Genomic DNA, 22873 nt, shown 5'->3' on the forward strand with positions numbered 1-22873 from the left:
CACAACATTGTGAATATACTAAAAGCACTGAACTTTGTAACAGTTAAAATTACCAATCTTAGGTTATGTTAATTCTATCTCAGCTTTAAAAAGAAGGAAAACAACAGAGCTGTCAGGCACCTCCATGGCTCTCTCAGAGTGCCCTCCAGGATCTCCCCAGAGCTGCCAAAACTTATTTTGTTTCTGTGTAGTTGTTACTGACCAAAGAGTTCTGTCCTCGTCTTCCTCACTCTGTGCATCATAATCCCTCTGCCTCCTGAATTCTTTGGGATATAGTTCCTGGATGAATTTATGCCTTGTTGGTTCCGCCAGTGTCCCCCTCTGTATGCAGTCAATGCCTGGTGCCCCTTTGCTAATGGAGCTGCTCTGAGCAGCTGGTCCAAGGCTGGACCTGACCTGCTCTGTGCTATGTGGTTCTCAGGTTGGACAAGGGGTTGGTGGTGGGGAGGGGATGGAGTATGAGCTCTGCCCGTTTCCCAACTTCTGGTTAGCTTCCTACATTTTGTGTCAATGGGGCAATGACAGGTTTTTTTTCTCAAATTTGGTCAGCCTGCTTCTGCACATATTGAACTAGGAAACAAATAAGCTGATTGATACGCATCAAAGAATTGATTGCCTTCAGAAAGTATAGGGAAATTTTCAACAAAGAAAAAGAGAATTCTGTGAGATGAAATGGCAAGCTGATATTATATAGGTGCATTTTAAGCAATTTATTTAACTCAGTAGCAGTATATTTTTATCTAAGGAATAAGATAAAACCCAATAATTTTTCATGTAACACTGGGACTTCAGACACTGCAGGGCACGGTTCACCCCTTTGTGGGGCTGCGTCCACGATCTGCTACTTTGGGTGTATAGACCAGGCACTTTGGGGCAGAGCTCAGCCTTTTATACAGGCCCGAGGCCCAGAATCCACTTTCAGACACACACACCCACACTTCCAACTCTTGTATTTCAGGCCACAGCTGGACCATGTCTCCCGCTAGCAAGAATGAGCTCAGGGACCAGTGCTGAAAACCAGTCTAGAGCGTAAAGTATATTATTCAACAAAGTGAAGCACAAACGCTCTTCATTGTAGTAGTTCTCAGAGTAGCTATCTTTTCAGAGCAAATCTGAATTTAGAAAAACTTAAAACTGTTTTCTTATGTGCAATGATATACTATGCAGCATTATTTATAATTTTGAGAACTTGTGAACAACCCAGATGGCACAAATTGGGGAATCTTAAGTAAAAAAGTAAATTTCAATTGATGAATTATTTTCAAGCATATTGGATTATTCCTAATTTTATTTTATTTATTTTAATTTTCTTTTTTAATGTTTATTTTTGAGAGACAGAGACAGCACAAGCAGGAGAGGCGCAGAGAGAGACGGAGATACAGAATCCAAAGCAGGCTCCAGGCTCTGAGCTGTCAGCACAGGGCCTGACGTGGGGCTCGAACTCGTGAACCAAGAGATCGTGACCTGAGCCCATGTTGTACAATTAACCGACTAAAACACCTAGGCACTCCAGATTATTTCTAATTTTAAAAAACCTCTTTACCAAAGTAGAGATGAATGTTGTCATAACAATATAAAAATATTTTAACATGACAAAATTTGAAAATCTCAAATGAGGGGCTCCTGGGTGGCTCAGTTGGTTGACTGTCCAACTTTAACTCAGGTCATGATCTCACAGTTCATGGGTTTGAGCCCCGCATTGGGCTCTGTGCTGATGGCTCAGAGCCTGGAGCCTGCTTCAGATTTTGCACGTGTGTGTTTCTCTCTCTCTGCCCTACTCCCACTCGTGCTCTGTCTCTCAAAAATGAATAAATATTAAAAATCAATTTCAAATGAAAAACCATTGTCTTATTTTTTTAAAGTTTATTTTCTGTTTGAGAGAGCACGGGAGGGGCAAAGAGAATCCCACACAGGTTCCACACTGTCAGCACAGAGCCTGACTCAGGGCTCAATCCCACAAATGGTAAGGTCATGACCTGAGTCAGGATCATGAGTCAGATCCCTGGGGCACCTTGGTGGCTCAGTTGGTTGAGTGTCTGACTTCAACTCAGGTCATGATCTCACACTTCTTGAGTTTGAGCCCCACATCAGGCTGTGTGCTGAGAGGTCAGAGCCTGGAGCCTGTTCTAGATTCTGTATCTCCCTCTCTCTCTGCCCCTCCCCTGCTCCCGTTCTTTCTCTTTCTCTCGAAAATAAACATTTAAAAAATTTATTTTTATTATTTAAAAAAAAGTGTTTTGATGTTTGTTTATTTTTGAGAGGGAGAGAGACAGTGCAAGCAGGGGAGGGGCAGAGAAAGAAGGAGACACAGAATCCGAAGCAGGCTCCAGGCTCTGAGCTGTAAGCACAGAGCCCAATGCGGAGCCCGAACCCGTGAATTGTGAGATCATTAACTGAGCCAAAGTTGGACGCTTAGCTGACTGAGCCACACAGGTGCCCCCACAATGTACCTTTTTAAAAGGACATAAATCAAAAAGGCACATGTGATGCTGTTATTTTAAAATGTGGAGTCCAAGCCACTGAGCTGCAGCTGACCTGGTTGCCTCTGTATGTGAAAAACACTTGCCCTTTTCTTCCCTTGACCTCCTTGTTGCTTAGCACGACGAGCTGCATGGTGTAAAGCAGGTGGCGAGAACAGGAAAACCTTCTGAGTGAGCATCACCTATCCTGCTCCTTCCTAAACCATCCACTTTTTGCATCAGAGGTGGGCTGGGGAGCGAGAAACGGAAGCTCCCCCTCAGCCCCTGGAACAACAGTGCCCAGAGTTCTATTTTTCTCCACAACCAGTGGAAACTTGTAAAAACCCAGTAGTGAAAATTAGTGGGTTAGTGAACCCATGGAGGCCGACTCTGCTCTAAATGAGCCATGATAAAAAGTAATCACTACTCTAAGCCAAAACAAAACAGAAGTGCCCTTCTTACTAGGAAAACAACTGTAAACGTACTCTACTTAACGTACTTTAATAATAATCTCCAACTAGGAATACTCTTTCTAAGGATGACTTAAATCCCAGACCTACTAAAAAAATATTCATGAACATAACTACAGTTTTACTATATAGTCCTTATTTACGGAAGAATGCCAGCTAAAGCAGGAGTGGTAGTACAGAAAAACACTCACATCAATCCAGTAGTATTTGCTTCAGGCAATACGAATTCTCAGATACCTGAACAAGCCGATGCAAGACTGTGGGAGAACAGGGTAGTTGCCCAGTTTTTAAAATACCACCCTTCAGTTTACTAATTACAAAGAAAGGAAGGGGCGCCTGGGGTGGTTCAGTCGGTTAAGCATCTCTGTTCAGGTCAGGATCTCACAGTTCCTGAGTTGGATCCCCACATCAGGCTCTCTGCTGTCAGTGTAGAGCCCGCTTTAATCCTCTGTTCCCCTCTCTCTGCCTCTCTCCTGCTGATGTTCTCTTTCTTTCTCTCTCTCTCAAAACTAAAAAACATTTTTAAGTGGATGGATGGATGGTAGGGGAAAAGAGAGAAAGGTCCCATTACAGTAGAAAAACCTAGCAAGTACCATCATAACCCAGTGATTAAGTTTATACCATCAGTGATGGACAGACTGGACATTATTGCCTTTTGCTGTGATACACCAAAAAAGCCACAGTATCACCTAAGTAATATGTGTACCTAAGTCTAATCATGAGGCGTCAATCAGACAAATCCAAATGTAAAGGCATGGTGTAAAACAGCTGGCCTGGATTCTGCTAAAAGCCCGATACCAACGTAATGCAAAAGGCTGGGCAGATCCAGATACCTTAATGGCGAATAACTGGATGTCCCAATGGCAGTGTGTGGTCCTCGGTTAGATCTTGAATTTAAGGAGCTTAAAAAAAAATCGAAATTGTGTTACTGGGTAATTGAGTGAGTTTGGATATGGACTGCTTGTTGGTAGTGTGGAATTTCATGTTAGGCTTCCTGAGCGTGACCCGCTTGGTTAGGCAGGCAACTGCCTGTTCCAGGAGACACACACACCGCTCTCTAGGAGTAAGGTGTGATGTCTGCAACTAACTCACATGGGTCAGTCAAGTATTTACTGTGTGGGTGTTTATAGATCTAGAAAGAAATGTAAAGTAAATCTTGGGAAAAGTTAACATTTGGTCAATCTCCCTGCAAAGTATAAGGTTCATTACATTGTTGCCACTTTCTGTCATTTGAATTTTTATAATTTAACAGTCAGGAAATTTTCTGAAGTATAAACTACTCTAAACTCACAAAATGGGAGATATTTGCAAAACGTGTGGTAAAGAGATTACCTTACTATATAAAAACAGCAAGAAAAATAATATCAAAAATAGGTTTAGGGGCGCCTGGGTGGCGCAGTCGGTTAAGCGTCCGACTTCAGCCAGGTCACGATCTCGCGGTCCGTGAGTTCGAGCCCCGCGTCAGGCTCTGGGCTGATGGCTGGGAGCCTGGGGCCTGGTTCCGATTCTGTGTCTCCCTCTCTCTCTGCCCCTCCCCCGTTCATGCTCTGTCTCTCTCTGTCCCAAAAATAAATGTTGAAAAAAAAAAATAGGTTTAAAAAAGGTGGAGGCGGGGTGGGGGGGGGAGCGGGTGGCAGCGGCACCTGGATGACTTGCTTGGTTGAGTGTCCTAGCTCTTGATTTCGGGTCAGGTCACGGTCTCGTGGTTCATGAGATCAAGCCCGGCATCAGGCTCTGCGCTAACAGCGTGGACCCTGCTTGAGATTCTGTATCTTTCCTCTCTGCCCACCCCTTGTTCATGTACACGCTTGAGCTCTCGCTCTCTCTAAATAAGTAAACACATCTTAGAAATAGGTTAAAAAAATAGGTAACAGAACAAACAAGCAGTTCGCAGTCAACATATGTAGAAATGTTTAAATGTTCCTCGCAGTAGGAAGTATGTAGGTAAAAACCAAGATAAAATACCATTCTTAACAGACTGGCAGAGCTCAAAAAGGTTTATAATATGCTATGGGAGGAGACACAGGGATGAGGCAGCAGGCACTTACATATTAATAGTGTGAACATAAATTGATAAAACTTTTTTTTTAATTAAAAAAAAATTTTTTTTAACGTTTATTTATTTTTGAGACAGAGAGAGACAGAGCATGAATGGGGGAGGGTCAGAGAGAGAGAGAGGGAGACACAGAATCCGAAACAGGCTCCAGGCTCTGAGCTGTCAGCACAGAGCCCAACGCGGGGCTCGAACTCATGGACTGCGAGATCATGACCTGAGCTGAAGTCGGACGCTTAACTGACTGAGCCACCCAGGCGCCCCGATAAAACATTTTTGGAGGGCAATAGGGATTAAAATTTTAAGTCCACATCTAGGGATTTATTCCAGTCATGTACCTATATAGATGCACAAAGAAGTATGTGTAAGGTTATTTGCTATAGAATTGTGTGTGATAGCAAAAGATAGGTAGCAATTTAAATGCCCTTCAAAGGAGACTGGTCACGTAAAGGACTGAATATCCATGTAGGACAGCAGCCATCCTTGTGCCGCTGGCCAAAGAATGAGGCAGCTTCAGAAGTACTGCGTGAATAAAGTAAACCTCGGATTTTCATTGTTTTTTTTGAAGTTTATTTTGAGAGAGAAAGTGCGGGGGGGGGGAGGGGCAGAGAAAAGGAGAGAGCATTCCAAGCAGGCTGTCAGTGCAAATTCCAACACAGGGCTCAGACCCACAAGCTACGAGATCATGACCTGAGCCAAAGTCAGACGATTAACCGACTGAGCCATCCAGGCGCCCCATCAGATATTCATTTTTAAGTGAAAACAAGATGCTGAACAATTTATAATGTAATGAAATTTGTTTTCTAAAAGGGAGGATCTGGGTATTAGTTACATGGTTGTGTTTACTTTGTGAAAATTCATCAAGCAGAACACTTATGAGTTGTGTATTTTTCCATATATATGACATTTATGTTAAAAGCTTCCCAAAAAATACTTAAAAGAGAGGAGACAGTAGCTACTTACATGCTTATATATACAGAAAGTGTTTCTGGAAGGAAACATGAGAAGCTATTAACATTGGCTACTGGTGGGGAGAGTTGTTAAGGGCTGGAGAAAGGACAAAAGTTTTTCAGTCCTCTGTTTTTCTACGTGTATTACTACTTAGGGATTTTTCATGAACACTTTCTAATACCTTTTAAATGATAGCAAGGTACACATTCGTGGTAAGATTCCATCTCTATCTGTCTGTCTGTCTATCTATCTGTCTATATACATCATGTGTTTAAGAAGAAAAGACTGGAGGGGTACCTGGGTTGTTCAGTTGGTTAAGTGTCTGACTCTTGATTTCAGCTCAGGTTATGATCTCATGGTTTGTGGGTTTGAGCCCCACATCAGGCTCAGCACTTACAGTGAAAAAGCATGCTTCAGATTCTCTCTCTCTCTCTCTCTCTCTCTCTCTCTCTGCCCCTCCCCTGCTCTCTCCCTCTCTCTCTCTCAAAATAAACTTTAAAAAAAAGAAAAAGAAAAGAATGAAAAAAAAAAAGAACGGGAGGAATTACAAAGTTAAATATTAACATTTTTTTCAGGTAATGAAACTATAAATTGCCTTTCTTTGTACTTTTCCAAGTTTCCTGTAGCAAGATTACAATATTTTTCTGAAAATGGGACTGACTCTTTAAAATGTTTAATAACAATCTCTGCAGTTGTATTGGATTGCTCTCTGCTCTTATCCCCTTGCCTCACCCTTCCCCCGTCACAAAAAGTAGTAGATTGCGCCTACGTGATTGTCCCATTACTCATTATAAATAACTTGAGGCTTTATGAATATAAATATGGCCCAGGTTACATCTGTCCAATAAGAATGAACCAGTATCATTTTGCTAGAGGAACACTCCAGAGGAAAATGGAAAGTAACGCTCACCCTAGCTGCTGGGGTGCCCTTTTCACTCTTCATAGCATGTTGCAGTCTGGTTTCAAGTAGGAACAAGTAACAAGCGTCCTGGACTATTTTTCAGTGAGGCAGTATTTCATGATCTCTTTGTGCTCCTTTTTTTATTTTATATTTTTTAGAATAACTGCTCAAAGACTTGCCCACTTGAACAAGTGCTTGATGAACTTTAAGCTAGGGAATTTCAGCTATCAGAAAAACCCTCTGAAATTGGGAGAGCTTCAAGGGAACCACTTCACTGTTGTCCTCAGGTAAAGAACTGCAGGTAGGAATGCAGACTAGAGGGTCTTGCGGGGCACCTCACGTCTGTTTGCACCAGTGATCAACCCAGGTGAGCTGGCACTAACAGGTGTGGCAGGAAAGGAAGGCAGAGCAGAGCCCCATAGGGCCGGGAGAGCAAGTACTGCTGGAGTATTTGTGCCAACGCCCCCTCACCTCTCAAAACTCAGCCCTTCCTTCGGAGAGAAGCTTTCTGCTTCCAACACAGGGTTTAAAGATCAAGAGGCTGTGCTTCCGCCTACATGCAGTACCTGGATGGGCGCACTCACAGACACAAGAAATAGAGTAGAGGTTACCTGGGGCCTGGCGTAGGAGGGGGAAAGGAGAGCTATTGTTTAGTGGGTGCAGAGCTTCCATTTACAATTTAAAAAAAGAAAAGAGAAAAAGAAAAGAGTCCTCAGGAGGTAGAGAGAAGGCTACCAGGGATAAGGGAAAGGCAGGGAGGAGCACCTGGCTGGCTCAGTAGGAAGAGCATGTGACTCTTGATATCAGAGTCATGAGTTCGAGCTCCACATGGGGTGTAGAGATTACTTAAATAGAACTTAAAAAAATTTTTTTAATGTTTATTTTTGAGTGACAGAGAGTTTGAATGGGGGAGGGGCAGAGAGAGAGAGGGACATAAAATCTGAAGCAGGCTCTAGGCTCTGTCAGCATAGAGCCTGATGCCAGGCTTGAACCTATGAACCGGGAGATCATGACCTGAGGTGAAGTCAGATGCTTAACCGACTGAGCCACCCAGGGCAGCCCTAAAACCTTTTTTTAAAAAAGGGGAAAGGCATGGAAGCTAAGCCATATCATTTATATGTATCCATGAATATGTTTGACTAAATTTTTTTCTGGGAAATTTGGGCCCTTAACAGAAATATAACAGGAACGGATGAACAAGTTCAGCAAGCCATGAACTCTCTCAAGGAGATTGGATTTATTAACTACTATGGAATGCAAAGATTTGGAACTACCGCTGTCCCCACATATCAAGTTGGAAGGTTTGTATTTCATTCCTTAACTTTTGTCTGAAAGAGCTCTCATGAAAAAAGAAGAAAGATTTTTTGTTGCTGTGATTTTTAAATTTTTTTTAATGTTTATTTATTTTTGAGAGAGAGACCGTGAGTAGGGTAGGGGCAGAGAGAGAAGGAAACACAGGATCCGAAGCAGGCTCCAGGCTCTGAACTGTCAGCACAGAGCCTGACACAGGACTCAAACTTACAAACCATGAGATGATGACCTGAGCTGAAGTCACACTTAACCAACTGAGCCACCCAGGTGCCCTGTTGCTGTCATTTATAACTATTCATGTCTGGGCCAAATGAGCCAGTGTATCTCATCAACTGATCCATAATATCCTTCTAATTTTTTTGTGTTTTAAGATAATACATGTACATGGGAAAAATAAAAATACATCAGTGTTCAGAAGGGTATAACCCAAAAAGTAAGTTTTTCTCCCATCGGGGATTCTGTTTTTAGTTTCTTTTTTTATAGGTAAATCTTGGCTCAGTACAATAAGCAGTTGGGTGACTCCGACCCAGAGTAGCCTGACAGAGATGGTGTAGTTTGTGATCTCTGTTAACAAGCACTTCCCAGTTTATTAAACTTACATCTCCACTCTCCCACCTTTAAAGACAGTGGCATAGGATATAAATTGCGTGGTAAAATTTATTTTAAGAAATCCGATTCTCTTGGGGCGCCTGGGTGGCTCAGTCATTTGAGCATAGGTCATGATCTCACTGTTCATGAGGTCGAGCCCACATCAGGCTCACTGCTGTCAGCGCAGAGCCCGCTCCAGATCCTCTGTCCCCTTCTCTCTCTGCCCCTCCCCTGGTTATACTCCTTATCTCAAAAATAAATATTTAAAAATTAAAAAGAAAACTGATTCTCTTTTAGGCAGTAAATAGGGGATCCCTCTAGGGTAAGGTAGGGTGGGGATCCCATCAATAAACACTTAGACTCTCGGCGTTATTCGAGCCCCATGTTGGGTGTAGAGGTTACTTAATGAGTAAGTAAATTAACTTGAAAAATAACTAAATACTTGGTTTCATAAACCTAAACCTGTATATGCTGCCCTGCTGTCCTGTAGACTGTGTTACATAAAGTAATCATTCTCATGGGAGTTAGGATTGTAGAGGTTATGAGTTGGTGGTAATCTGAGAGCTTACATAGTTTGCATTCTTCCTTGGGTTTCAAACCCCTGTTGTAGCAAAGGTGAAATTTTGGCTTGGGGTTTGCTGGAGCTTACCAGTTTTCCTCCGTAGTCCTAGGAACAGAGGACTTTTCTGGACTTCCAGTGCATGGTTGCAGCAGCCGACTACACGAAGTTGCATCTGTTCATGTGTTTTTAAAAACACAACATGATAAAAATCTGTGATGTAGTATTCCTCTACCTCTTTAGGCAGTGTTGTAAAAGTTAAAAGCTCAGGCAGTAAAGTCAGACTTGGGTTTTGAGCCTCAGACTACTCATCTGTAAAATGGAGATCATAATACTAACCCCACAGGGTGGTGAAATGGAAGTGACATGGTGTCTATGCAGCATCTATTTCTATGCCTTAAATACAGTAAGTGCTCAATAAGCAGAAATTATATTTTATTTGAGAGAGAGAGAGAGAGAGAGAGGGAAAGAGAATCTTGAGCAGGCTCCATGCTTACCGTGGAGTCCGATGCAGGGCTCCATCCCATGACCCTGGGATCATGACCTGAGTCAAAATCAAAAGTCGAAAGCTCAAACAACTGAGCCATCCAAGCGTCCCCAGAAAGTAATATTTTTTTTTAAATGTTTATTTATTTTTGAGACGGAGAGAGACAGAGTGCAAGTGAGGGAGGGGCAGAGAGAGAGGGAGACACAGAATCTGAAACAGGCTCCAGGCTCTGAGCAGTCAGCACAGAGCCCGACGCGGGGCTCGAACCCATGGACTGTGAGATGATGACCTAAGCGAAGTCGGACGCTCAACCAACTGAGCCACCCAGGCGCCCCCAGAAAGTAATATTTTAAAACTAAAGCATCCTAAGCACAGAAAGAATTTTTGCCAAGAAGAAAACTAAAGTAACTGGTAATCGTTATTATTAGATAATAAATGATGATGTTTTCAATCTTGCTAAATGGCCAAAGGACATTGATAAAGATAGTGAAGATGTTAATTGTATTATGGGACAGAATATTTAAGGGAAAACTGTATCAACTTTTGAATTTGTAATGAATTTGGCAGAACAGCGGTGGGACCCTGCAAATTTTGTACTCCAAAGATAGTGTAAAGTGATTAATGAAAATGAGATCAGATTTATCAAAAATACAAAGGAACAAAAATTGCATTGCATGCCTTAAGTATACAGTATGAGTATACAGTGCATTTAGAATCCCAAGTCAACAGTTTCCACAACATAAGAATATTTCCTAGCTTCAAAGAAGCCCACTGTTACCATCATAGGAAAACAAAAACAAAAAACAAAACCCTTAGTTTCAAGTTTTGGAAGGGTGACTTACGTCCAAGATTTTTAAAGAACTCTTACAAAGCAAAGACATAAGGACAAATGGCAGTCTAAAAACGGGCAAGTGAGAGGCACCTGTCTGACTCTTGATTTCGGCTCAGGTCATGATCCCAGGGTCTGTGACAAGCCCACGTGGAGCCTGCTTAAGATATTTTCTCTCTCTCTCTCTCTCTGCTTTTGCCCCTCCTGCACTCACATACACGTGCACACTCTGTCTCCAAAAAAAAATAACTGAAATAAAAACAGGTGATCTGAGTAGACATTTCTCCAAAGAACATAGATTAATGGCCAGAAAGCACATGGAAAGATGTTCAACATCATTAGGGAATCACTAATCATTAGGGAAAAGCAATTTAAAACCCCAATGAGCTATCACTTCACATCCACTATAATGGCTAAAGTCAAAAAGGCTTACAATAAAAAGTGTTGGTGAGGATGTGAAGAAATTGGAACCTGCATGCCCTGCTGGTAAAAATGTAAAATAGTACACCTATTTTGGATAACAGCCTGGCTAGTCCTCTATACCAAATACCATATGACTCAGCTATTGCACTTCTAGGTATATACTCAAGAATTTGAAAACGTGTGTCATACAAAAATTTACACCAATGTTTATAGCAGCCAAAAAAAGGGAAACGACCCAGATGTCCATCAACTGATAAATGGATAAACAAAATGTGATGTATCCACACAATGGAATATTATTCAACAATAAAAATAAACAATGAGCACCTGGGTGGCTCAGTTGGTTAAGCCTCCAGCTCTTTTTTTTTTTTTTTTTTAAGTTTTATTTATTTGCAAAGGGAGAGAGAATTCCAAGCAGGCTCCATACTGTGACCACCACGTGGGACTCAAATCCACCAACTGTGAGACCATGACCTGAGCCAAAACCAAGAGTCAGAAGTTCAGCTGACTGAGCCACCCAGGTGCCCCAAGCCTCTGACTCTTGATTTTGGCTCAGGTCATGATCTCATGATTCGTGAGATCGAGCCCTGAGCTGGGCTCCAGGCTGGCTATGGAGCCTGCTTAAGATTCTCTCTCTCCTCCTCTATCCCTCCCCCACCCCCCCTTAAAACAAAGGGACAATAAAAGAGAATGGAGTACTGATACTTGCTACAACATGGGTAAACCTTGAAAACATGCTAAGTGAAAGAAGCTAGTCACAAAAGGCAAAATACTGTAGGATGCATTCATATGAGTTATCCAGATTACACAAATCCATAGAGAAAGGAAGTTGATTAGTGGTGCCTAGGTCTGGGGGAGGAGTAATAGATAGTGACTGCTCATGGGTGCAGGATTTCTTTTTGGGTGATAAAAATGTTCCAGAATTGATTGTGTGATGTTGCACAATTCTGTGAGTATACAATAAGCCATTATATTGTGTACTTAAATGGATGAATTATATGGATACATGAATTACACCTAAGTAAAACATTTTTCTTTAAAGGTGTAATAGATCTTTGCATATATGGTCAAATAACAAGGATGACAAGACCATTCAATGGTAAAGGACTGTCTTTTCAGTAAGTTGTGTTGGGGAGATTGGGTATAAACATTAAAAAATGAAGTTGGACCCTTATCGTACACCATTTACCAGAATTAATATAGATCAAAGACCTAAACATAAGAGCTACAACTATAAAATTAGAAGAAAACGGGAAAACCTCATGACATTTGGTTGCCAATTTCTTGGTTATAACACCAAAAGAAAAAAATAGGTTGGACTCCATAAAATTTAAGATATTTGTGTACAATATCCAGATGGCTAACAGACATGAAAAGATGCTCGACATCACTCATCATCAAAATACAAATCAAAATACAGATAGAAATACAAATCAAAAACATGATGGGATACCACCTCACACCTACCAGAATGGCTAGAATTACACAAGAAGCAACAGATATTGGCAAGGGTGTGAAGAAACAGGAACCCTCTTGCATTGTTGGTGGGAATGAAAACTGGTGCAGCCACTCTGGAGAACAGTATGGAGGTTCCTCAAAACTAAAAATAGAACTACCCTATGATCCAGCAATTGCACTATTAGGTATTTCCCCAAGGAATACAAAAATAAAATTCAAAGGGGTACCTGCACCCCAGTGTTCATAGCAGCATTATCAACAATAGCCAAACTATGGAGAGAGCCCAAATGTCCATTGACTGATGAATGGATAAAGAAGATGTGGGGGTGCCTGGGTGGCGCAGTCGGTTAAGCATCTGACTTCAGCCAGGTCACGATCTCGTCCGCGAGTTCGAGCCCCGCGTCAGGCTCTGGGCTGATGGCTCAGAGCCTGGAGCCTGTTTCCGATTCTGTGTCTCCCTCTCTCTCTGCCCCTCCCCCGTTCATGCTCTGTCTCTCTCTGTCCCAAAAATAAATAAACGTTGAAAAAAAAAAAAAAGAAGAAGATGTGTATATATATGTACAATGGAATATTATTCAGCCTTCACAAAGAATGAAATCTCGCCATTTGCAATGATGTGGATGAAGCTAGCACATATCATGCTAAGCAAAATAAGTCAGAGAAAGACAAATACTATATGATTTCAGACATATGTGAAATTTAAGAAACAAAATAGATGAATGTATGGAAGGGGTGGGAGGAAAGGAAGAGAGGCAAATAAACCACAAGAAACTCTTAATGATAGAGAAGAAACAGGGTTGATCGAGGGAGCTCGGTGGGAGATGAGACAGATGGGTGATGGGTTCTAAGGAGAGCACTTGTGATGACCACTGGGTGTTGTATGGAAGTGATGAATCACTGAATTCTCCTGAAACCAGTATTTCACAGTATGTTAACTAAAACTTAAATAAAATTTAAATTTAAGAAAATAAAAAGTTTTTGTGTCCAAAGGACACTATCAACAGAATGAAAAAGCAACCCACAGAAGGGGAGAAAATGTTTGCAAATTATATATCTGATGAGGGGTTAATATCCAAAATATATAGAGTTCCTACAACACAACAACAAAATAACCTGATTTAAAATGGGCAAAGAACTTGAACTTTCTTCCAAGAAGATACATATTTTTTAAATATTTGTAATGTTTATTTTTGAGAGAGAGAGACAATGTGAGCAGAGGAGAGGCAGATAGGGAGACAGAAAATCCGAAGCAGGCTCCAGACTGAACTGTCAGCAGAGAGACTGACGGGGGACTTGAACTCACAGACCATGAGATCATGACCTGAGCTGAAGTGAGACACCCAACTGAGCCACCCAGGCGCCCCTCTTCCAAGAAGATACATTAATGACTAATAAGCTAATAATGAAAAGATGCTCAGTATTACCAATCATTAAGGAAATGCAAATCAAAATCACAATGAGATACTATATACCCATTAGAAACGCCATTAGTTAAAAAAAAAAAGACAATAAAACAAGTGTTGAACATGTGGAGAAATGGGAACCCTTGTGCGCTGCTGGTAGGAATGTAAGTGGTACAGTCTGTATGGAAAATGATACGGTGTCTCTTCAAAAAATTAAATGTAGAATTAGTGTATAGTCCATAAATTCCATTTATGAGTATATACCCAAAAGAAGTGAAAGCAAACACTCAACAGATATATTTATATGCCTGTGTTTTTGAGCACTGTTCACAATAGCCAGAAGAAGGAAGCAACCAACTTTCCATTAACAAGTGAATGCATAAACAAAACATGGTACATAGATTCAATGGAATATCATTCAGCCTTGACAGGAAGGAATTTGTGACACATGCTACAAGATTATAAACCTTGAAGACCTTTATGCTAAATTAGCCAGTCACAAAAGGACAAATAACTGTAATCCCTCTTACGTGAGGACCTAGAATGGCTAGACGCATACGCAAGGTGGAGTGCTGGTTGCCAGGAGCTGGGAGAAGGAAGAAATGGGAATTAATGTTTAATGTGTGCAGAGTTTCAGTTGAGGAAGATGTAAAAGTTCTGGAGGCAGGTAGTACTGTTCACGGCAATATGAACGTACTTAGTGCCATAGAACTGTACACTTCAAAGTGGCTAAAATGATGAGTTCGATGTTATATGTATTTTATACAATTTTTTAAAAAAGGAAGGTAAATAATAGGGCGCCTGGGTAGCTCAGTCGGTTAAGTGTCCAACTTCGGCTCAGGTCATGATCTCACAGTTCATAGGTTTGAGCCCCTGGAGCTTGCTTCGGATTCTATGTTTCCCTCTCTCTCCGTTCTTCCCCTGCTCATGCTGTTTCTCTCTCTCAAAAATAATAAATAAAGATTTAAAATTTTTTTTAAAAAAGGAAGGTAAAGAAAGAGAACATAGGGAAAGTAGAAAACATCTTAATGTGTAGTGGGCCAGATAGAATGGCCTATTGTAACCACATCTGCGAATATTTAATATGGCAGTGTATATGGAACTTGCATGTATATGGTAGCATCTTAAACTTTGCAATATTTTGTACCACTTGTTGGCAGACTTGTTCTGCCAAGGGCCACATAGTAAATGTTTTAGGCTTTGTGGGCCGTGGAGTGTTCATAGAACAACTCACCTCCACTGTTAAAACAGTGTGAACCAGTCATACACAGTGTGTAAATGGCTGAGTGCAGCTGCTTTACAATAAAAGTATTTACAAAATCAAGTGGCCAGCCAGATAACAAAGGTTTTTGAATAAAGACAGCTCCTTCTATGATACCTGGCAGACCAATGCCTAGTCCTGAGTTAGAACTCTCTTCTCTTGGGAGGTGTTGCAGATAGCCTAGCCAGCTACATAATGTGTCACCCAGGAGAATATTTAAAGACTGATAGAGCATGGCTTGTTCCAGGAACGCAAGGATGGCCAGTAGTAGAAAATCTGTTATGTAATTAATCACATTAGTGGATAAATAATCCATATGAGCACATCATCAGATACCAAACAGCATTTTATACACTTTAATATACAAAAGTATCCCATATGGGTTAACTTAAATACGAAAAACTAAAACCCTAGTTAACTAAAACTAAAATTAATAGGTATTTCTATATTCTTATGGTCAGGAAGGCCTCTCTAAGCATAACTCCCAAGACCAAATATCTTAACAGAAAAAAATCACAGATATGATAGGCAAAATAGAATTTTTGCAAGGCCAAAGATAGTACAATAAAAGTTAAAGAAAAAATTGTGTACACTTATAGATGTATCAAGAAAAGTCATGGGGGTGTCTGTCTGGCTCAGTTGGTGTAGCACATGACTCTTAAATTTCAGGGTTGTGAGTTCAGTCCTCATGTTGGATATAGAGATTACTTAAAAATCTTTTTTAAAAAGTCATGAAAAATACACTCTAAAGTGTTAATTTAGGGGCACCTGAGTGGCTCAGTCAGTTAAGTGTCCGACTTCGGCTCAGATCGTGATCTCGCGGTCTGTGAGTTCAAGCCCCGTGTCAGGCTCTGTGCTGACAGCTAGGAGCCTGGAGCCTGCTTCTGATCCTGTATCTCCCTCTCTCTCTTCCCCTCCCCCACTCACACTCTATCTCTAAAAATAAATGAACATTAAAAAATAATAAAGTGTTAAATTAGATTACAGGTAACCTTTCTTATGTACTGTTTAATTTTTAAGAAGCATGTATAACTTATAACCAACAAAAGTAAAGATGTTTCCATTTGGGCCAGAATAATAGGGAAGGATAAAGTGTTACTCTTTGTTTAGGCAAGAAGGTATTTAACACAGGGGAGAAATTTCTTGAGAGGTTTCAAATAAGTTTTAGTACAGATTTGTACAGATACCATGTTTAACAGTTTAATGACTTGGTAGTATTTACTATTATAGCTTTTAAAACCTGTGACATAAGGGGCATCTGGGTGGCTCAGCTGGTTAAGCGACCAACTCTTGGTTTTGGCTCAAATCATGATCTTGTGGTTCATGGGATCGAGCCCCGCATCAGGCTTTGTGATGATAGTGTGGAGACTGCTTGGGATTCTCTCCCCACCCTCTCTCTGCACCCACCCTCCCTCTCTCTCTCTCCCTCAAAATAAATAAACATTTAAATAAATAAATAAAAATAGAAGTTGATGTGATGTTAAATGTTAATAAGTAAACATTCTTAATTTCCTTCTCTCTTTTGAGTTCTTTTCTCATTTACATTTGAAACCTATATCATTAGTTTTTCAGCTTATTTTTAAGTTTAATAAAATATATAGAATTTTAACACAATTTTTTACTCCATAAATTTCAGCATATAAAATTTATCTTAATGCAAAATTAAGTAAAATAATGTAAAATTAAGTAGAAAAAATTAAAGTAAAATAAATGCTGTTTCATTTTAGAGCTATATTACAGAATTCCTGGACTGAAGTCATGGATTTAATATTGAAACCCCGTTCTGGAGGTAAGAATAAAATTCATGTTAATGAAAAAAAATAGAATATCTTGTTAGGTATTTGTGGAATTGCTTTGAATAAAAAATATCTGTGTATATTAGGTAGGTATTTCAGAAATTTTAAAAATTGTTTTTGGGGCTCCTGGGTGGCTCAGTCGGTTGGGCGTCTGACTTGAGCTCAGGTCATGATCTCCCGCTCTGTGAGTTCCAGCCCCACGTCGGGCTGTGTTGACAGCTCAGAGCCTGGAGCCTGCTTCAGATTCTGTGTCTCCCTCTCTCTCTGTCTCTCCCCCATTCATGCTCTGTCTCTCTCTGTCTCAAAAATAAATAAATGTTAAAAAAAATTTTTTTAATTGTTTTTATAGTAAAGTTAAAAGGATAGTTTATTTTTTCACAAATTTTATGTATATATTTGAGATTTATAATTTGTATCCTGTGTTTAACTCTTTAGTTCATCTAATATATTAATTCATAAACAAATATATTTCTTTTGCCCCATACACTACTAAACCCCTGAACGTGCAGGAATCCAAACACATCTCACTTGTGGTTAATTTGTTAAAGCATAGTGTAGTAGAAATTAAAAACTGGGCAAAAAGTGTTGAAGATTTTAGTTTGTTAGCTACTTTCCAGAAAGTACGTCTAAATTCATATCATCTAAAAAATGATTTAAATACTACTTTACAAATTATCAAAATATTTAGTCCCTTTGGGTAATTATTCATTTCCAAATTAAAGAGACAAAGTTGCCTACTTTTAAGGAGAGTTCCTATCAAATTTGCCAACACAGTAGAAGAAGAGAAAGGAGAAAAGGCTCCCTGGGTTTTGTCTTCTGTTAAATCAGCCGTGATAAGGGGACAGTAATGGACTTTCAATACTGGAGGTGGCGGGGGGGCTAATATCAACGAAGCTGTTTCATTCTGTACATTCTCCCCGTCCCACCTTCTCACCTCCTGACAGGTATTCTCAATGAGCAGAATCTGTTCAGAGTACCTGTGTTACAAAGAGCATTTTCTAATTTTGTGTTCTCTAGGAAGCGCGTTAAAGTTACGGAAATCCGTCCATTTCATAAATTGTTTTAACACAACTTTTTTTTCCCCCCAGCTGAAAAGGGCTACTTGGTTAAGTGCAGGGAAGAGTGGGCGAAGACCAAAGACCCAGCTGCTGCCCTCAGAAAACTACCTGTCAAAAGGTGTGTGGAAGGGCAGCTGCTGCGAGGACTTTCAAAATATGGAATGAAGAATATAGTCTCTGCATTTGGCATAGTGAGTGCTATTTGTGAAGTCAGGCAAATGACTTGAGGTGGCTTAATTCTTTTTAAATTTTACCTTTAAATATTTTACTAAATTTTAGAAGAGCGGAAGGTAAATAAGGATCCTTTGGTGATCTCGGAGACGTGTGTTACCTGAGTGATCCTTGTGTGTACCCTGAATGGTGACGAGGGAGGGTGGTGGGTGTGGGTGGCGTTGGCAACAGTTATTCACATGGAGGGCTGAGAAAAGCATGAAAGTGGTAAATACTGCCTACAAGGAAATTTAATTTAAATTTAATTAAATTTAACTTAAGGAATTTAATTTAAGGAAATTTAACTTAAATTTAATTTTAAGTATCTTGCTACTTGAGAAATTCAGAATCCATCTTAGGGTGCACTTCTTGATCATTGTCCAGCATCAGGACTGCAACCTGCCTCAGTAAGAGGTTGCACGGGAAGCGCCCTAGTGATTACGTTTTAGTTTGGTTTCTTCGTGGTTGTTCAGGAGTGGGTACCGTCTTGGCAAGTGTGGCCTCTGCCAGTGTTCAGATGGCTGTGATCCCTCGTGGACTAAAGGTTAACTCTTAAACTTAACGTCTCATTTACTCTTCCCCTGGTAAACAAGAAAGAATTTTTACTGCATGAAGTCAGTTGTCAGTTCAGTCATTCAGATTTTCTCCCTCCACGGCCATTATCAGGAAGGAAGCACTGTTTGCTGTGTAACTAACCAATGTGTGAATTTCTAGACTTTGAGGGCCGTGTCTTTGGTTTAGGGTGTGAGCTCCACAGGACTTGCTTTATTTGCATGAACATGTGGGAGCTGCCGCCATGGAAGCTGACCATGAGCACCCCGTAGTCGGAGGAGTTCTGTCTCTAAAATTGGTTGCCGTGCATCATTCGCTGTTGCTATAAGCCTTTACAGAGATGAGATTTGAGCTACGAGCTTCTTGTTCTAGGGTCACCACTGAGCAAGTGGGAGGCCTGGGAAAGTACAGTACTTTTAATATTCAGAACATGTATTTTTTTCCTTGCTTGTTTTTTATCCTTCCCTCCAGATACCAAGAAATAATCGCTTAATGTATATTCATAGCTACCAAAGCTATGTGTGGAATAACATGGTAAGCAAGAGGATAGAGGAGTATGGACTGAGACCCGTCCCGGGGGACCTCGTTCTCAAAGGAGGTAAAAAGGCAGATATCCTCCTGACTCCACCAAACTAGGGTTCAGTCATTTGACACTAGTGCTTAAAATCCAGCCTGGCCACTGCTTGGGGAGGGTGGGGGGTGTCTAGTAAGGTTAAATGGAAAGGCATTGTAAGCTCAGACGGAACACTTTGCATCTGTATCTCTAATCAAAATATGCATACGATTTGAGTAAGCGCCTGATTCTCTTCTGGGTCTCTGGGCCTCCATTTTCTTGGCTAGAAGAAGATTTGAATGAGATGTTGTCTTTAAGTCTTTTTCTAAACTTTAATCTGGGCCTAGCAAATACTCCTCTATACTTCTGGACTTGCCTTGGCGCCTCAGCTGTTGTCCGCCAGTTTTAAAGAGTTTCTGTAAGGCAGCGCTCGACCAGAGCTCACTTCACACGCGGGCCGTGACGTAACAGACACTTAGTGCGTACTCTGTGCCGGCAATGTTCATAAAACACACAGCTGATCCCCTCTGATGCTGAGCCCCCACCTTGTGTCAGGCCTTGTGTTAAGCCCTTTGCCTACCTCTTCTGGTTTAAAGCTCGCAGTATTCTGTGAAGTGTTCCCTGTGTTCTTCAGACAAGATTCACAAGATTCCACATCTGGTTAAAAAAAGAAAAGGCAGAGATTCAGAATCAAAGTCGGCCTGTTTCCAAAGTCCATGTTCTGGCACACCCAGCCGCCCTTCTCCTGTCTGAAGACATAGCCTGTTCATCTACATGTATACCCAGTAAATCCACTAAGGGTCCTGTTGAGAAATTTTGATTATCCTGGATTAATAGTTTTTAATCTCCTCCAATGTTGATTACATCCAGTGTGTTTTAATGTCCCATATGCCATCACATTTCATCCTCTAAACGCAGACTGATTTAAAATTATTCTTTTATCAAAATGCATCCAATGGCGATAGCTTTCCAGATAGTATTTCGTAGGGTTGTTTAAAAAGGGGAAAGCAGCTTGTTTTTTTAAAGCATTCTAAAAACATAAGGGTGCAGCTGAGAAATAAATGTTGTTTGTTTTTTTGTTTTTTGTTTTTTGTTTTTTTTTACTTTCCACTTGTTATGAATCCATGATTTTATTTCTTGGGTAGAGCAGAAAAGACAGAAAGGTATCTAACTTAATTTCCTTCAATTTTGTAGGCCACTCATCCTGTGTCAGCTTGCATATAATTTTTGAAGATCAAGCTCATGAAAATATCACCTATTTTCGTAGTTTTTCTTAATTTATCTGTGTGTCAATTTGCAGCTACAGCCACCTATGTTGATGAAGAAGATGTTAATAATTACTCCATCCATGATGTGGTAATGCCTTTGCCTGGTTTCGATGTTATCTACCCAAAGCATAAAAGTAAGTTCCCTGTCAGGGGAAAGTAGATAAAACAAAGCCTGACATATTTAAGCCACTTACCAGCCACCAAGAATAGAGAGAGGGGAAAAAATCAGTACTTTAAATATGATTTTAGAACTTTCATTTCTGTCAGACTTGAAAATGTTTAGATTTCAAACATTTATAAACTATGTTTACGTATATAAAGTCTCCCTGAAAGGTATTCAAGTGGATAATTTTTTTTTATTTTTTTTAATGTTTATTTTTGAGACAGAGGGAGACAGAGCATGAGTGAGGGAGGGGCAGAGACTAGAGGGAGACACAGAATCCGAAACAGGCTCCAGGCTCTGAGCTGTCAGCACAAAGCCCGATGCGGGTCTCAAACCCACGAACCATGAGATCATGACCTGACCCGAAGTCGGACACTTAACCGACTGAGCCACCCAGGCGCCCCTCAAATGGATAATTTTTAAAAAATTTTTATTTTTAGGTAATCTCTACACCCAACATGGGGTTCGAACTTAAGTACCCCAAGTTCAAGAGTTGTATGTTCCACTAAGTCAGTCAGGTGCCCCTGGGTAATTTAAATTAAGAAACAAAATGGTGGAGGGGCTCCTGGGTGGCTCCTTCAGCTAAGGGGCTGACTTCTGCTCAGGTTATTATCTTGAGGTTTTGGGAGTTAGAGCTCCGTGTCAGATTCTGTATGCTGGCAGCACGCAGCCTGCTTGCAATTCTCTCTCTCCCTCCCCCCCCCCCCCCCTCTCTCTCGCTCTCTCTGCCCCTCCCTACTCACACTGCCTTTGTCTCTTTCAAATGAGTAAAAACTTAAAAAAACAAAAAAAAGACATTTTTTCTCTCGAGGGGTCAGAATGATTATTTTGCTTATCAATGTTATATTCCTTGTAACCATACAAGTTACAGAATGCTTAGGAATTAACACCCTTCTTTGATACTGCAAATACTGACAAAAGTTAGTCATCTGCCACTTACATATTAATATAATCAGATTGCTGCGCTTCTAATTCTTATGTGAGGTTGACTTCACTGAGAGAAAGCAGAGAAAAGGAGGAGGGAATGAATAGGAGGGGGGAGGGGGAGGGGAACAGTCTGCCTACCCTATGGCACAGGGTAATGCCATTTAAGCCATAAATTCAATACAGCTTTTGACAAAGTCTGTTCATGGAATCCTTGTGGCGAAGACAGGGGCTCGTAGACTGGATGGGCATGTGGATCGGTTACATGTGCGTGCTTGGCATCCAGCAGTGCTCAATTTAGGGATCCCTGTTGTCTTAGAGATACGTTGTGAGGGAGTCTTTCCTTGACCCTGGTCTACCCAATATTTTTTATGAATAACTTGAATAAGAAATCTGCAGGGTGCCTGGGTGGCTCGGTAGGTTAAGTGTCCAACTTCAACTCAGATCATGATCTCACAGTTCATGGGTTCGAGCCCCGCGTCGGGCTCTGTGCTGACAGCTCAGAGCCTATAGGCTGCTTCAGGTTCTGTGTCTCCCTCTCTCTCTGCCCCTTCCCTGCTCGTGCACTCTCTCTCTCTGTCTCAAATGTAAATAAACATTTTTTAAAAATCTGCTTATCATGTTTGCAAGTTATGTTACCCAAAACTGTTAATACTAATTGTATAAAAAGTAAATTTTTTAAAAGAACTACAGAAGGCATTTAATAGAGTTAAATATAAATTCTTACTTCTGTAAAGGTCCGGCTTGATAGTAGTCCATATAAAAAGTATCTGGAGTTCTTATTGAACATCATTCTGCTACCCTGAGGCAGATGAAGGGTTTTGTGGAGAATACAGCAATGTCAGAAGAGGGACAGTTGAAAGAACGTGTGTGTGGCCTAAAGAAGATACGGCTTAAAGGTCCAGCACTTGTGTGAACATGTGAAAAAGGGCAGTTAACCTGCTGTGTTGCAAAGCAGTGAACAGAAGTTATAAAAAGACAGATTTCAGCTTGGAATAAGGAACTTTCTAACAATTGGTGAGCCTCACAAAGACGTTACCGTAAATGGCAACCTGCAAGCAAAGGCCGGGTGACTCTCTCTCAGGTGTTATAAAAAAGATTCCACATCAGGGGCGAGGGTGAGCCAGATTGTTTTCCCAGGTCTCTTATTTTTGTACATTTATTTATAACTGCCTTCTTCAGGAATTGGAGGCCTC

The 22873-nt window shown here is 40.7% G+C and overlaps 1 protein-coding gene across 1 annotated transcript in view; it reads left to right on the plus strand.

Moving 5' to 3' along the window:
• PUS7 (pseudouridine synthase 7) overlaps positions 1–22873 on the plus strand; it is a 56285-nt gene that overhangs the window by 29943 nt on the left and 3469 nt on the right. The window contains exons 8-13 of the mRNA XM_030307787.2: positions 6993–7121; positions 8010–8135; positions 16881–16942; positions 18038–18198; positions 19241–19367; positions 20623–20724. Of these exons, the coding sequence (XP_030163647.1) occupies positions 6993–7121; positions 8010–8135; positions 16881–16942; positions 18038–18198; positions 19241–19367; positions 20623–20724 (707 nt within the window). The remainder of the gene's footprint in view (positions 1–6992; positions 7122–8009; positions 8136–16880; positions 16943–18037; positions 18199–19240; positions 19368–20622; positions 20725–22873) is intronic.

Source organism: Lynx canadensis, chromosome A2 (assembly GCF_007474595.2).
Source record: "Lynx canadensis isolate LIC74 chromosome A2, mLynCan4.pri.v2, whole genome shotgun sequence".
Classification (NCBI taxonomy): Eukaryota; Metazoa; Chordata; class Mammalia; order Carnivora; family Felidae; genus Lynx; species Lynx canadensis.